The sequence below is a fragment of the Gadus chalcogrammus genome, chromosome 2, assembly GCF_026213295.1.
Source record: "Gadus chalcogrammus isolate NIFS_2021 chromosome 2, NIFS_Gcha_1.0, whole genome shotgun sequence".
Taxonomy (NCBI): domain Eukaryota; kingdom Metazoa; phylum Chordata; class Actinopteri; order Gadiformes; family Gadidae; genus Gadus; species Gadus chalcogrammus.
Genome location: NC_079413.1, coordinates 19008321 through 19024705, shown reverse-complemented (window position 1 = coordinate 19024705; position 16385 = coordinate 19008321). Strand labels below are relative to the sequence as shown.

The 16385-nt window shown below is 50.3% G+C and overlaps 1 protein-coding gene across 1 annotated transcript; it reads left to right on the top strand.

Annotated features, from left to right (window-relative positions):
* Nucleotides 1-392: 392 nt before the first annotated feature.
* On the top strand, nucleotides 393-15597 carry LOC130396884 (protein Hook homolog 2-like). Its single transcript, XM_056604808.1, has 20 exons — nucleotides 393-748; nucleotides 891-941; nucleotides 1226-1358; nucleotides 2040-2107; nucleotides 2363-2428; nucleotides 2609-2689; nucleotides 3856-4010; nucleotides 4622-4762; nucleotides 5643-5844; nucleotides 6077-6187; nucleotides 6400-6487; nucleotides 8500-8566; nucleotides 9200-9337; nucleotides 10672-10759; nucleotides 11832-11866; nucleotides 12062-12147; nucleotides 12302-12405; nucleotides 12524-12631; nucleotides 12864-12935; nucleotides 13366-15597. Exons 1-20 carry the CDS (start codon nucleotides 638-640, stop codon nucleotides 13492-13494), a joined length of 2034 nt encoding a protein of 677 aa, XP_056460783.1. The 5' UTR covers nucleotides 393-637; the 3' UTR covers nucleotides 13495-15597.
* The last annotated feature ends 788 nt before the right edge of the window (nucleotides 15598-16385 follow it).

Below are 16385 nucleotides of genomic sequence, written 5' to 3'. Positions count from 1 at the left end.
CATGTACCAGCAAGAAAGACCTCACGACAGGAGTAGCCATAGCGCACGTGCTGCACAGAATGTAAGTGTCTGAGCAGCACTACTGAAGAACTGATTGAAGGCTACACCTGTTACACCCGGTCACAGAGTGTGGAGCGTGCTTTGCTTATCAGGAGGTTATACAACTTGGATGTGGTTTGTTTTCCATAAACATTATCAATTCAAAGTTGAGGTGTTAGGTGTGTGTGTGTGTGTGTGTGTGTGTGTGTGTGTGTGTGTGTGTGTGTGTGTGTGTGTGTGTGTGTGTGTGTGTGTGTGTGTGTGTGTGTGTGTGTGTGTGTGTGTGTGTGTGTGTGTGTCCCCAACTGTCCAACCCGAAGGACCTTTGCACTCTGAGATCCTCGTGTGTGTGTACTCTCTGTTCAGACAAACACACACACATTCAAACAAAGAGGAGGACAGAACTATTTTGAAATCCGAAACAGAATGTTCCCTTGTTTTGAAAACCCGCCAACTCTGATTCATTCCTGACTGGAGGCAGATGTGTGTTGAGTCGTATCCCTGCCTGTTCATTACTGCCATCTGTTGCTTAAAGGAGAGGCTTTCCAACCGTGCGCCAGCGCATTCTTAATGTCACCGCACAGGGCTGCCTGGGGTGATGGGGCGATGGGGGCTGATCTGTGCTGTCGTTAACAGAGACCCCTCCTGGTTTAACGAGACATGGCTGGGCAGAATCAAGGAGGACAGCGACTCCAACTGGCGCCTCAAGGTACCCTGTGACATCACCCCCCCCCCCCCCCCCCCCCCCCCCCGGCCGCCCCTGGTCGGCCCTCCTTGTCACAATTCTGTTCGAATATAATCTAATGTGGTAACGCAAGGGGATGTTTTAATTTGTCACCCCGTTCCTCCAGGTCAACAACTTGAAGAAGATCCTCCAGAGCATGTTGGAGTACTATCACGACGTAAGGAGAGCTTTTGTCTTTTTGTTTTCTTCTCTGAACAAAAGCCCCCGGCCATGAATCATTCAGACTTCCAACTTCTTGACATTTCACGAATCTGTTTATGAATCACAGTGCTCCGTTCCCCTCATCTCTTCGGCTAACTTACTGCTTCTTCTACTCTCAACCCCCTTGAATCGCATCTCCCGGATCTGTTTCCACCATTCCGTCTCGGCGATCTTCTCGGTGATCTCCTCCTGACCTTCTCCTGCCCACCTCCGGACTTTCTCCTGACCTCCCGGGTTCAGGTGCTGGGCCACCAGGTGTCGGAGCAGCACCTGCCGGACGTGGCCCTGATCGGGGAGCACGGCGACATCACGGAGCTGGGCCGCCTGGTGCAGCTGGTTCTGGGCTGCGCCGTCAGCTGTGAGAAGAAGCAAGGTGAGCGAGGCCGAGGGCAAAGCAGCCCGCCGTGGGGCAGCAGACGCCCAGGAGGGACCCCCCAGAGTCCAGTCACCAGATCTAGGAAAGCGGGGGGTCTGGAGGCCCAGATATCAGATTGTCCACTAATGTGAATTGGCCGTAGAAATTATCTCATTGCGTTAAATGAGATGTCGATTATTTTGGGTCACTTTGTTTAGATGTCTTTTAGGGGGTCAATGCTGTCCGTCTTCATGCCCAACAGAGTGCTAAACTACAGTTCCTGGTCGTATCGAAACTGGTTTTGTATGCAGTTCAAGCTCACGAGAAGAAAAACAATGGTGCATATTTTACAGATGACAGAATTATTTCCTCATCCGAAGCAAACGGATTTCAAAACGATTACAAATCTAGAGCACTATGCAGGCTTTTGGTTAGCGTTCTGCTCTTCATTAGCTAACTGCTTAGAATATTAATCTGAGTAAGCTCTCTGGATGGCATGTTGTTCTACAGTAGCTCTTTTGTGAACCCCGGTTCTGCATTAACCTCTGACCTTACGGATCGCTGGTTAGCATGTTGCTCTTTGTTAGCTCTCTGGTTAGCACATAGCGCTTCATTAGCCCAGTACCTCACCACTCTCTGTTTAGCATGTTGCTCTGCGTTAGCCTGTGAACTCATCGCTCTCTGGTTCTCGTCTCTCAGAGCAGATCCAGCAGATCATGACCCTGGAGGAATCCGTCCAGCACGTTGTCATGACAGCCATTCAGGAGGTAAAGTGACACGCTTTGCTCCCCCCCCCTCCCCCCCACCACCCACCTTTCTCCCATGCAAGTCTGGGCAGCCTAAGAAACTCGTAGATCTTAATCAATATTTCAATGAACATTATATAATTAAAATTGTAATCTTTATTAATCCCAGACAGGAGATGTGAGATGGTTATCTTATCATAAAGTGAATAAACGTAATAAATGAAATTATAAAACATAATAAACGTGCTGCCTGACGTAGACGATTGTTTCGTTCAGCTTCTCGCCAAAGACCCTCCGTCAGACCCAGCGAGTCCAGAGACCTACGGGGACTTTGACCACCAGGTGAGTTCTGGAAAACACTTTCCCTTGGCTGCTCCTTATCCCTTACAACACTCTATTGTCCCCCCTCTCCGGCCCCTTCTCTGCTGTTGACTCTCTCATGTGGGCCTGCCTCTGATCCATTGTCCTGTCTCCTTGCTGCTCCTCCCACGGCTGACTCCTCCTCCTGTGTCCTCTCTCCAGTCCAGGAAGTACTACTTCCTGAGCGAGGAGGCTGACGAGAAAGAGGACCTGGGCCAGCGCTGCCGGACCCTGGAGCTACAGGTGGGCACTCCTCATACGCTGTAGACCCCGTGGGTTCTGCTGCGACTCTGTGCTGTCTGAGGTCTATGTCTACAGTGTGTTTTTGTTATGCTAGTGGATGGATTGTAAATGTATTTTCTGTGTGCGTGTGTGTGTGTTTACGTCGTTAAACCTGGTACGTGTGCGGCAGAGTTGTCCTAGATGGCCTGCCTGGGACTAGCAATTCTGACAGATCTCTATGTTTGCATGGTGTTGTTTGAGCTCACTTGTGTTGACCTAGTTTTTAGTTCTAGCGTTTCACCTGTGCATTTGCGGAGCCAAAAACTCTTTTGACTTGATATGAGTCATGTAACAGAACCCCTGGTGACTCAATACTACTCTGATGTAGAGAGTTCTCGGTCATGTTTTCACAACCTGTGGCCTGCCTCGGTCCCCCGTGCTAAAGCATGCTATCTGTGCTTGAAGCTCAGTGTAGGTTTTGAGTGTTTTGCTGTACTCCCACTGGGATGATGTGCCTGCAGGTGAGTATTCACCCCCCCCCTCCCTCCATCACCTCATCCATCTTCCCTACCTCCACTACCTCCATCCATCCCCTCCTCCACCCTTCCATCCACCACAACCTCCACCCATCTGTCGATGACCATCCTCTAAACTCCATTCATCGCAACCTCTACACCTCCACTCATCCTCTCCCTCCACCCATCAGAATGCGGAATGCCCAGCTCGTCCTAACTGTACCCAAATACACAGCCCATCCCTCTGTCCTCTCCCTCCACCTGCCCTCCTCTGCCCCCCCCCCCACTGTGCTCTCAAGGACTGTCCCTTCTCCTTCCTGATTGGAGGTTCAGCTGAGTGTTTGAGTCGTCTTTGACAGCCACCACTGGGGCCCTCTCCCCCCTTCCCTCCCTGCCTGAGTTCCTCCATGTGCTTATTATGTTGAGCGCAGCGGAATGGAGGACGGTCCATCTGACTACCTGCCGTGGAATGGTTGTGCATGTTGAACGATGCGTTTATGTGTGTTGTATGCGACTTTCTCTATGACTGCGTTCAGCGACCGGGAGCGCGTTTCTCTCCACCTTTCTCGCCTGACAACCGTTCCGTAATCGCTCCCTCGATTCACGACCACAGCAATAACTCTCTCTCCGTCTCTATATCTCTTTCTCTTTCTCTCTCTCTTCCCCCCCCAGTTGTCCACTGTGATGGAGGAGCGCTCGTCCCTGCAGGCTGAAGCTCGCTCTCTCAGGGAGCGACTGAACGGGGGTCATGACCCCACCGCCATCACCGGCAAGAAACTGCTGCTGCTGCAGAGCCAGATGGAGCAGATGCAGGAGGAGAACTACAGGTCTGATAGGCCGCTCTGGCTGTCAATCACAGGGGATACTCGCACGATTGGATGCCACTAGATAACGGGGTTGTGCCTCATGTTACGGAAAAGCATTGCGAGTTTCAATTGAAAGGACAATGCGTGCTGTGTTGAATACTAGGCGCTTCAACACAGGTACGTCACATGGAACAAACAGAAAATGGCAGTTGGACAGAAACTGCTCTCTTCACTTGACTGCGTCTCTCTTTAGTGAATCCTCCAATCAAAGGTTTAATGCGAAGTTAAAGGGCAGATTTTCAAACGGGTTGTAATGGCTAATCACACCCACACCTGATGGCAGGATAATACCCCTTTTTTTAAAGATTCTGAAACAATGATTTATATCGGAATAGTTGTAGAATCTAAATGAATGACCTAAATTGGTCTCCACCAGAGGCTCCATGTGACCAGTCCGGACGTTGTAGACGCCCAGGGCTATGTTCTAGTGTTCTTCAGTTCTGGTGGGCTGGTGGTGTAGGCCTTCCTCGTTCCCCACAGTAGCTCCATTCACCAGAGTCTTTATGTAACCCGTGTTAAACGGCCATGTTGTCTCCTCCTCCTCCTCCTCCTCCTCCTCCTCCTCCCCACAGACTGGAGAACAGCCGGGACGACATGCGTGTGCGAGCCGACATGCTCCAGCGGGAAGTGCTGGACCTCCAGGGCCGCAACGAGGACCTCACCTCCCTGGCCGAGGAGGCCCAGACGCTGAAGGACGAGATGGACATCCTCCGGTGAGACCCGCCCGGGGCTGGGTCTTTAGCACCATAACTAGTGCTAGTGCAGGCTAACGTCCCTCATGCTAGCTAATGTTTATCGTAATGCTAGTGAATCAAAGCTAATGTATCTCGTGAGGCATATGGGTGATGATATCAATACTGCTAGTTAGTCAAAGCTTATGTCAATTGATTTATGTAGGGGGGGGGGTGGGGTGTGTGTGGGGGGGGGGGTGTACTTTCAACAAACTGATATCGAAACAAATATCTTTTGCTATCAAAGTTGAAGATGTTGGTTGTGACATCATAACTAAGGTCAATGGACTTTGGCAACTGAGCAGCAGCAATGAAGAGGTTGTTGTTTATTACTGTAACCGCTCCCCTGTTGACGTGGTTCATGGACAGCATTTACACCGCGCTTTTCTAACCAGGGTCCACTCAAAGCACTCACTAACATTCAACCATTCATGCACACATTCCCCCATTCATGCACACGTTCACGCACCAACGGCGGAGTCGAACACACAAGGCGACAGCCAGCTCGTCAGGAGTCAGTCGCTTACTCAGGGACACCTCGACACACGGAGGGGAGGGTGCGCAAACTAGCATCCTTCCTATCGCCAGCCATCGGAAGTGTGTGTGTGTGTGTGTGTGTGTGTGTGTGTGTGTGTGTGTGTGTGTGTGTGTGTGTGTGTGTGTGTGTGTGTGTGTGTGTGTGTGTGTGTGTGTGTGTGTGTGTGTGTGTGTGTGTGTGTGTGTGTTAGGTAGGCTTCCCTCGGTAGAACCCACCGCTCCACCTCCTGAGCCCCATGCCATGTTCTCCATGAGCTCCTCGGACGAGGTGCACCTCCTGGTTCCTCGTTGCCCTGCCTGACCCCCGTGTGTGTGTGTGTCCCAGGCACTCGTCGGACCGTGCGGGCCGCCTGGAGGCCCTGGTGGAGACCTACAAGAGGAGGCTGGAGGACCTGGGGGACCTGCGGCGGCAGGTGCGCCTCCTGGAGGAGCGCAACACAGTGTACATGCAGCGCACCTGTGAGCTGGAGGAGGAGCTGAGGAGGGCCAACGCCGTGCGCTCACAGCTCGACTCCTACAAGAGACAGGTGAGGAGGAGGAGGGGGGGGGGGAGGAGCTGGACTCCTACAAGAGACGGGTGAGGGGGAGGTGAGAAAGAGGAGGGGGGAGTCATGGAGATTAGGAGGAGGTGTGTGTGATGCTTGGATGAGTCGTACAGGTTGGTGGTACTTGACACTTTTGTCTTATGCCATGTTAAACTTTGCTTCTCAACCTATTGGAACCTGTCTGTTTCCCTCTCTGCCTGTCTGTCTGCTTCAGGTCCATGAGCTGGACTCCAGACACTCTACAGAGGCCATGAAGGCTGAGAAGTGGCAGTTTGAGTACAAGAACCTCCATGACAAGTACGAGGCCCTGGTCAAGGAGAAGGAGGTAAAAGCCCCCTTTAACCCCTATCTGGAATTCCTTCAATCATCCAACAGCTATCAATCATCCATCGATCTTTAATCAGTGCACTCGCTCATCATCTACACGCTATCATTATTTGTTTGTCAAGTCATTCATTCAGTAATCCATCCATCATTCATGGATCCTATCAAGCCCCCATCATTAACCCTCCACCCCTCACCTGTGTGGTGTCCCAGCGTCTGCTGTCGGAGCGCGACACGCTCAGAGAGACCAATGAGGAGCTGCGCTGCGTCCAGGTGCAGCAGAAGGGGCTCAGCGAGACAGGTGGGTGAGACGGGGGGTTTAGAGTGAGACTGGTGGAGAGACAGGGGGTTTAGAGTGAGACGGGGGGTTTAGAGTGAGACTGGTGGGAGAGACGGGGGGTTTAGAGTGAGACGGGGGGTTTAGAGTGAGACAGGGGGTTTAGAGTGAGACAGGGGGTTTAGAGCGAGACAGGGTTTAGAGCGAGACAGGTGGGTGAGACGGGGTTTAGAGTGAGACTGGTGGGTGAGACGGGGGTTTTAGAGTGAGACAGGTGGGTTAGACGGGGGCTATAGAGTGAGACAGGTGGGTGAGACGGGGGGTTTAGAGTGATAAAGGTGGGTGAGACGGGGGATTTAGAGTGATACAGGTGGGTGAGACGGGGGGTTTAGAGTGATACAGGTGGGTGAGACGGGGGGTTTAGAGTGAGACAGGGGGTTTAGAGCGAGACGGGGTTTAGAGCGAGACAGGTGGGTGAGACGGGGTTTAGAGTGAGACAGGTGGGTGAGACGGGGGGTTTAGAGTGATAAAGGTGTGTGAGACGGGGGTTTTAGAGTGATACAGGTGGGTGAGACGGGGGGTTTTGAGTGAGACAGGTGGGTGAGACGGGTTGTTTTGACTATGACGGGGTTGACTTGTATCATTTAGAGTGAGACGGGTGGCGGAGACATGTGGGTCAGAGTATCGTAGGTAAGTCTAAGTGATACATCGAGGGTGAGACAGGTTGATCAGGAGACGGGTGAGTTAGAGGGAGACAGGTGAGGTCTGTGGATTAGAGTGAGACGAATAGATGATGGATCACTGACTGGGTGATTTAGAGCGAGACGGGTATTTGAGAGTGAGGCAGGTGGTTGAGAGTGAGACAGGTGGCTGTCCTTCTGCACCAATCCTCCACATTAATGACATGCGTTGTCAGGACTGTGAATAATGTGGTTCTTGGCGTCGACTAACCTCACATGTTGGTCCGCATGACTCAACCGTCGCTGACCTTTTTACTTTCAAGACTTCTGTGGCGCCGTGTGGTAAAGGTCGGGCTGTGTTCTCCAGAGAGAAGTTACTGTGTTGTTCTCCGGAGAGAAGTTACTGTGTTGTTCTCCGGAGAGAAGTTACTGTGTTGTTCTCCGGAGAGAAGTTACTGTGTTGTTCTCCGGAGAGAAGATACTGTGTTGTTCTCCGGAGAGAAGTTACTGTGTTGTTCTCCGGAGAGAAGTTACTGTGTTTGTCTCTGGAGAGAAGTTACTGTGTTGTTCTCCGGAGAGAAGTTACTGTGTTGTTCTCCGGAGAGAAGTTACTGTGTTGTTCTCCGGAGAGAAGTTACTGTGTTGTTCTCCGGAGAGAAGTTACTGTGTTGTTCTCCAGAGAGAAGTTACTGTGTTGTTCTCCAGAGAGAAGTTACTGTGTTGTTCTCCAGAGAGAAGTTACTGTGTTGTTCTCAAGAGAAAAGTTACTGTGTTCTCAAGAGAAGTTACTCTGTTCTCTTCCTAGAGAGAATTTACTGTGTTCTCCTCCAGAGAGAAGTTACTGTGTTCTCCTCCAGAGAGAAGTTACTATGTTCTCCTCCAGAGAGACGGTACTCTGTTCTCTTCCAGAGAGAAGTTACTGTGTTCTCCTCTAGAGACAAGTTACTGTGTTCTCCCCCAGAGACAAGTTACTGTGTTCTCCACCAGAGAGAAGTTAATGTGTTCTCCTCCAGAGAGAAGTTAATGTGTTCTCCTCTAGAGAGAGGTTACTGTGTTCTTTCTCTAGAGGGAGGTTACTGTGTTCTTTCTCTAGAGAGAGGTTACTGTGTCTTTCTCTAGAGAGAGGTTACTGTGTCTTTCTCTAGAGAGAGGTTACTGTGTCTTTCTCTAGAGAGAGGTTACTGTGTTCTTCTCTAGAGAGAGGTTACTGTGTTCTTCTCTAAAGAGAAGACTAATTCAGATCTAGAGAATAGTTGCTATATTCTTTTCTAGAGAAGACGTAGTCTGCTCCAGAGTCTTGTCTATATTCCTGTTGTAGTAATAGTTGCTCATAGTTGCTCCTCTCTCTCTCTCTAGGAGGTTTGTGTGGAGACTCGGGCCCAGTGGGGAGCCTAGCAGCGGAGTTCATGCCCACAGAGTTCAAGTAAGTCCTTTCCTCATCTCCTATCTCCTACCTCCTGGCTCCTAGCACGGTTGCAGCAGTCTCCCCATAAAGAACAGCCTCAATGTGAAATCCCCTCGCCCACTCTCGCCCCATATTCTCCCCACTCCGCACTTCGTGACTAATTGCCAAGACTTCATGAAAGCCCTGCCTCAAGTTTATTATTAGCAGAGAAATGCGCAATTGGCGTCTGCAGCGAAGACACATGTCAGAGCGGTACTGTCGGCCCGCGACAGAGGGGATGTAAGGGGGGCTATAAAGAGACTTCTTTATTTGGGTTCTGGTTCTTCTGTTGTCATGGAACCCAGTAGAATTCTCCCATCAAGGTAATGCAGTCTAAAGTGTTGGTTCTCCATAATCTAAAATGGTAAATACACTTTCCAGTATGATTGGAAAATACCATTTGTCTACCTTTTTAAATCTTTTGTATCTACAATTTTTTTTTAGTTTTGGATTTTGGCTTTTATATCTCATACATGCTTCTCACTGAGCCTATGAGACCAAAATCTGGGCATGTAAAAACTTACCTGGCAACCCAGCTCTCGCGGTCTGCGCTGAGGCCTGTGATAGGACAGGATGCTCAACCCCTTGTGTGCCCCCCCCCCCCACCCCCAGGGAGACGGTGGGGCGCCTGCAGACGGAGAACCGGATGCTGTGTCTCCAGGAGGAGAGCGTCCGCCAGCGGCTGACGGAGCTGGAGGCGCAGCTGGAGGAGGCGCAGCGGGCCAACAACGCCCTGGAGACGCACAACAGGTGTGTGTGTGTGTGTGTGTGTGTGTGTGTGTGTGTGTGTGTGTGTGTGTGTGTGTGTGTGTGTGTGTGTGTGTGTGTGTGTGTGTGTGTGTGTGTGTGTGTGTGTGTGTGTGTGTGTGTGTGTGTGTGTGTGTGTGTTGCATTGTTGGGACTCAAACACTTTACACACCAAACTGGAGCCAGAAATAACAGATTAACTGTTAATAACCACCGCGGCGCCAGTATTATAACTTCACCGCCCGCCCCAGTTCAGTATCCCTTGATCGGACGCCAAACGACTTGAGGTCATTAAACCTGTCCAGGTGTGTGTGTGTGTCGTGGGGAGAGTCTGCTGGGTCCAGAGTGGGTCTGTGGGGTCCAGAGGGGGGGTCTGTGGGGTCTGTTCCCTGGGCACCATACCCTGGTTCCTCAGCCTTCCCCAGCAGGCCGCGGTGGTTCTCCAGGTTCACGGCGTGTTCCCACGGCCCGTGTGTTTCTGTCACGCGGGCCGTATGGTAGGAGTGCTGCTCTAAATGTCAGCACTCCCTCTGCTCTGAGTGGGCCGAGAAGGACGGCACAGCCAGATTGTGTGTGTGTGTGTGTGTGTGTGTGTGTGCGTGTGTGTGTGTGTTGAAGACTATGGATGGACAAGTGTGTGTGGTGTTTGTATGTTTACGTGCCTGTGGGCATGTGGGCACGTGGGCGGTGTGTGTATGTGCGTAGGGTGGACGAGTGTATGTGTGTAGGGTGGACGAATGTTTGTGTGTGTGTGTGTGTACAGTACCAGGTCCAGGGTGTGGGCGGTTGCCTCCGGCTGGCTCTGGCGCTCTGAAATACTCCACCGCTCCCATCTGGCCAAACGGGGAACTGCAGAACCGTGTAGAACCCCTAGTAGTAAATCCACTGTTATTCTGGGGCGTTGGGAGGCCTATGGTGCTATTGGTGTACCATGCATTTCCAAGTCCAATTACCTATAATGTGTATAAATGTAGAAGCTAGGTGTTCAGTCATATCTCGGATAAAACATTGTGTTTTGAGTTTGATCAGTTTGTCAATAACAACATGAGCACTACTGTCAACTTGATTGACAAGGTCACATGTAGTTTAGACTTTCATCCTTAGTCGTAACCGTCCCTACTGTCGAACATATCTTGTGTCATTATTCATCTCAATCATCTCTCTCTGCCTTTCTGTCTTTCTGTCTCTCTCTGCCTGTCGGTCTCTCTCCACCTCTGTCTTTGTATCTCCATCTCTCTCACTACGTCTGTTTTTCTCTCCTCTCTCTACCTCCCTCTCTCTACCTCCCTCGCTCTGTATCTCTCTCTGACTCACGCCTCCCTGCCTCTCTCTCCCAGGCTGAACCGGCAGCAGAAGTCGGAGCTGGGCTCCCAGGTGGAGGAGCTCCAGAAGGCCCTTCAGGACATGGGCAGCAAGACTGAGGACGTGAGTGGGAACACCCCTTTGCTTGAAACCCCCTAACCCCCATCCGTTGTGTGACGCGATCCAGCCAGGGGACTTTACTGTTCAGTCATTCAGCAGAGACATTTTTCCGAGACTTGCAGTTGGTTTGATTTGCAGATCGACCGCTACACCGCCAGGGCTTCAATAAGGGCTCACAGATCATAGTTTCTGCGTCTGTCCATTTTCTGTAGACCACCCCGTTGTATCGGTTACCTATGGAATCTACGGAATAGATGAAGAAATCATTGATAATCATCCCAAATTAGCGTGTTAGCGATTGCTGTGATTCAGAATTCGAGTTCAGCGGTTGCACTGTTGTGTCGGCTTAGCTCAGGTGGTAGAGCAGTTGCCTTGTAACCGAAAGGTTGCTAGTTCGTTCCCCAGCTTCTCCTTGCTGAGTGTTGATGTGTCCCTGAGCAAGACACTTGACTGCTCCTGACGAGCTGGCTGTCGCCTTGCATGGTTGACTCTGCCGTCTGTGTGTCAATGTGTGTATCAACCGATGTGAGTTGCTTTGGATAAAAGCGTCTGCTAAATGCCCTAATTGTAATTAGTTTAGTAATTGGGGGTCAGCGATTGCAGTGAATGAGAAGAAGTTGCGATATTTTAGGATTCTAGTTCAGCGATTGCAGTGATTTAAGAGTCCAGTCTCTTCTCCTGTGTTGAGGAACGTCTTCTCTAAGGCTGTGTGCTTTCTGCTGTGGAGATTAACCTGTTTGCTGTGATGATTCAACGCTAACTCCTGCCCTGTCGTCTGTCTGTCTGTCTGTCTGTCTGTCTGTCTGTCTGTCTGTCCATCTGTCTCTGTCTCTCTCTGCATCCCCGCCAAAATCAGGCAATCGTAAGTACGGCCCTGCCTATTGGCTGGCCTCAGGTGTGTGTGATTAGCCATGTTTGTGTGATTAGCCATGTTTGTGTGATTAGCCGTGTTTGTGTGATTAGCCGTGTGTGTTGATTGTTCTTACTGCGCTCTTTCAAATTCAGGGTGTACTCTCAGGGTTTGTTGTATTCTGGTGGTCGTAGCTGAAGGCTGTTCTCTTGTTTTTCTCTCCAGTCGTCTCTACTGAAGAAGAAGCTGGAGGAGCACCTGTGAGTACCGTCACTGTTAGCGATGTTAGCCGCCGCTGCTTACCGCCAACATGGGTCACTGTTGGCGATGTTAGCCGCTTGCCATCGGTCAACCCCTAGCATGGGTCACTCATTTACATAAATGTACGTTACCTAAAAGCTTTCACCTGCCCTGGTGCGTTGCTAACCCATGTTCTTCTTCTGTGGTGGCTCCAGGGAGAAGCTGAACGAGGCGCACTCTGACCTGCAGAAGAAGAAGGAGGTCATCGACGACCTGGAGCCCAAAGAGGGCGGGGACAAACGTGAGCCAACCAGCCTATCCTCCCGTCAACTTTTCTATCTCTAACTTTCTTACCCCAAATTGTAACTCACTCACTTGTGCCCTCATTCCTTATTCCTTCTCCACATTTCTCTCGCTCTCGCTCTCTCTCTCGCTCTCTCTCTCTTTCCCCCCAGTGTCCAAGAAGATCGATGAGCTGCAGCAGAGTCTGAAGAAGAAGGATGAGGACATGAGGCAGATGGAGGACCGGTACAAGCTCTACGTGGAAAAGGCCCGAACCGTCAGTACCCACAAAGCCCACCAAGAAGCATGCCATAAAGAAACGCCATGAAGCACCACCAGGAAGTGAAGCTCTGTGTCCCGTGTGTGTGTGTGTGTGTGTGTGTGTCTCCTTAAAGGTGATCAGGACCCTGGAGCCAACCCAGCAGCAGCCGCTGGCCTCCCCTGAGGTCACGGCCCTGAAGAACCAGCTGACCGAGAGGGAGAAGAGGCTCAAGCACCTGGAGGTAACCCTGGTGACTAGGGCTGGTTACTGGGGCTTGTTACCGTGGGTCTTTTAGGTGTAACACTGGTTACTAGGACTGGTTACCACGGCTCTTTAGGGTGTAACGCTGGTTACTAGGGCTGGTTACCTAAAGGTGTAGCGCTGGTTACTTGGGGTCTTAAAGTGTAGCATGGGTTACTATGGCTACAAGAGCTCTACACTCTGATTGACGTCTGTGTCTGTTTGTGTGTCAGAACGACTACGAGAAGAACAGGAACCGGCACGACCAGGAGGAGAAGCTGATCATCTCGGCCTGGTACAACATGGTGAGGCCACATGCCAACACATCATACAACACCGCACGCCCAACTCTGACCTCCATGTTGTGTGTTTAAAGGGGTGGTATTACGCCACCAGGTGTTATTGTGATCAGCCATTACAAGCCGTTTGAAAACCTGCCCTTACCGGTGTTTTAGTGACATCACGAGTGGGCGTGTCCACCTAGATGTGTGCTGGATAGATCAGTCTACCAGCCTACCCAGTGGACTGCAGCGAATGTTGCTCATCTATCCGTCATACATCTAGGTGGACACGCCCACTTGCGATGTCACTAAAACACGGGTGTTTTAGTGTTGGGGTTAAGTGTGGGGTTTAAAGGGGTGGTGTCACCCCCCCTGGTGGCACCTTCCCTGTCGATGTGGTTCTCACGGTTCCCTCCTGCGTTCTACCCCTGCGGGTTCTGTCGGGTTCCACCAGGGTCTGGCGCTGCACCAGAAAGTGAGCGGGGATCGGATTGGTTCCTCAGGCCCGGCCATGTCCTTCCTGGCCCAGCAAAGGCAGTCCACCAACGCCAGGAGAGGGCTGACCCGGCCCCAGCCCCGATGAGACCTCCGTCTGCTCCTCCTGCTCCCCTCTGGGGCCCTCCTGGATCTGAACCCCTGCTGGATGCTCAGACCCAGCGGGCATTCAGGAGACGGGTTCTATGTGAATTAGACCCTAAGGGTCTAATTCACATAGAACCCGTCCTCTGAATGCATGGTGGGATGCCTGCTCGCTCTGAACACCAGCTGGGTGCATTAAGCATTAAGAACACTGGTACTGGGTGACACGGGCCCATAGGTGCTGTTGCCATGCGTGTTGTTACCATGACAACAGTGCTGTCTGTAGAAGGTAATCCTTGGAGGTTTTTCTTACCAAAACTGCCTTTTTCCCCCCCCTCGGTTTGGTGGCCTTAATGCCTTCTACTAGTGGTTACTGACCCCTCGAGGCAGCCTGGACTTACTGCTGCTGTTATTGTGTCTCCTACTGCTGGACTGTTGTGGAATGACACCCCAGAGAGACGCCGTATTGTTTCATACAGTCTCTTGGGAAGTCAGACCTGCTGCGGTACGACCGATGGGAACTTTCGGATCAATCGGCGAAGAGACAAACATGAGAGTTTTTAATTATTTTATTTCAATCATTTCTTTTCCAATCATTTCTTTCCATTTTGGTGTAATTGTGTGCTGTTTAATTTCCTTATTTTAACGTGTAGAGTTCTCTTTTTAAGGAGAAGAGGCGGTGCTTGTGTGCATCACGTATGAAGGACATTTCTGTCGTTGTTCTTCCACTATGTTTTACTGGAGCTCAGAGTGGTGGTGGAGTGGAGCCAGTCCGGTCGTTGTTCCTTCACCATGTTTTACTGGAGCTCAGGGTGGTGGAGTGGAGCCGGTCCGGTCCTGATCCACCAAACCTTGCTCCACACTGCCCCCTTCTGGCCGGTTTTGATTTTAGACTACTTTACTTTAGATTTTCTTTCTGGTTCCACTTTAATAGACAGGGTTTTGACGGACGTGGAAGAGTCCCGTTGCTGTGTGGAGGCTTTAATCTTTATTATATAATGTGAACAATGGGTAGGATTAACAATACATTAATCAAAGCACTTTTACCCCCCCTGCCACGCGCCCTGTGCCTGTAGAATACACTACTAGCTTCTCTGACTTCTCTGTCAGCGGGAGTTCCTTTAAGCTACAGCCCTCCTGCCCTGGTCGTCTTCCACGGCGGTGAGTCACAACTGATGGCCTCAACGGGCCACCGTACAGCAATACTTTAATTATTTGGCACTTTACAGACGATGCCTCTTGGTACTTTATGAGGACATAACCGTGACATTTCTATGAGTTTGAATGAGCTCGACAGGGGAGACGGAATTAGTGGGATGAGGTCATTTTGGAACTAATGAAGGACCTATTTATCATATGCTGGATGGGGCAGAAAGCTGCTGTCACCATGAATCACAGAATGTCAGAAACATTCACTTGTATGCTGGATTTTGGTCCCTATGCTTTTGTTCAGTTTGTTTATTTCTGTGATCCTCAAACCTGTAGACTAGACTAAGCAGATGTACTCTTTTTTTTCGGGACAAAACAATCCACTGCTTTGGTATGATTTAGACCTGAAATAGCATAGCTATCGCCTTTTTTATTTAATTTTTTTACAAACACTACATCTAGCAAACCTAAGCAGGCTAGCACTAGCATGACACGGTTTCAGAAACGGTTGCGTGCTAGCGTTAGCCTGGCTCATGCTAGCTTTTGTGCTGCTAGCATACGTCTTGTTCTTGTATCAGTCGACCGTAACTGTTGCGTGCTAGCCTTAGCCTAGCGCTAGAGTGTAGGATTACCATCTGTCAACTGGAACCTTGTTTGCAGGCTTTAGCCTAGCTTGTGTGCTGCTAGTGTTAGCCTCGAGTGTGAGTTAAAGCTGATGTAATTTTGTACCGAACCCCCCCCAAAAAGCATCGGTGTTGTGATCCCAGCTAGCGGCTAGCAGACCTTGACTAGCGGTCTTTGAGCTAGTGGCTAGCTGCTAGCAGCCCTTGGCTAGTCCTATGTGTACCTCCTTGTCATACTTTTGGTCTAATACTGGATATTTATGTGGTGTTTTTTCTCAGTCTATCTGCATGGTTTGAAATGGTTGTCTTGGTTTGTTTTAATTATTTTATCTTCATGGTTGTATATCAGTGGGACTGGTAGATTTGACAGGACTTTGCTTAAAGAGGGGGTTCGGAAACAGGTTGTCTAGGTGCTGTAGTCCTGCCTAGTCTGCACTACGAATAAATGGGGACTGAAGAAATCTGAGCTTTGTCGTGTGTTATTTCATGTACCTTAAACAGGACTGCTCTTTACTTTATAAAATAATCACATTAATTTAATGTGAACTATAACTCAGACCAGATCATTCATGCTGTAGTGTTGCCAGGGGGAGGGAAGCTGTTGGTTGACCGCCACAGAGACACAGGTTGAGTACCGCTAAGGATAGTTGTTTGGTTAACTTAAAAATGTGTTTATTTAAATTCACAATTCATGAAGTTTGTCTTGTAAGTTAATGTATCTGTTGCCAATGAGGTAACTCAGTGGTGTTTGAGCCAAGGCCCACTGATGAAAGCCTTGCATTTGCAGTATTATGAATGTTACGAACTGGCTGTCGCCGGCAAAACCGTTTCTCAAATTGGAAAATGACCACTTAACGCCAAACGTTTCACCAAAGAGGAATAAACGGAGGTCTTCAAATTAGAATGTAGTTTCCGACAAGGTTAAGATTGTGAGTAAGTGGTAAGATCTGCTGATTAAAATGCTGGAGACCAGGGGTCAACTCCTGCTTCATTTGGTTGTTCAACCACGGCGCCGGACACCACGTCGTGACGTCATGATTCCTCCCGACCCAGCGGGGGGGGCGGACACCACGCCGTGACGTCATGACTCCTCCCCGCCCACTAGGGGGCACTTCGCGACGTC

Excerpts from the sequence above, each read along its gene's own strand:
- LOC130396884 (XM_056604808.1), top strand. The coding sequence starts at position 638 with ATGGGGCGATGGGGGCTGATCTGTGCTGTCGTTAACAGAGACCCCTCC. Across the intron at positions 4,011-4,621 it reads ATGCAGGAGGAGAACTACAG|ACTGGAGAACAGCCGGGACG; the intron begins GTCTGATAGGCC and ends TCCTCCCCACAG. Across the intron at positions 5,845-6,076 it reads TCGACTCCTACAAGAGACAG|GTCCATGAGCTGGACTCCAG; the intron begins GTGAGGAGGAGG and ends TGTCTGCTTCAG.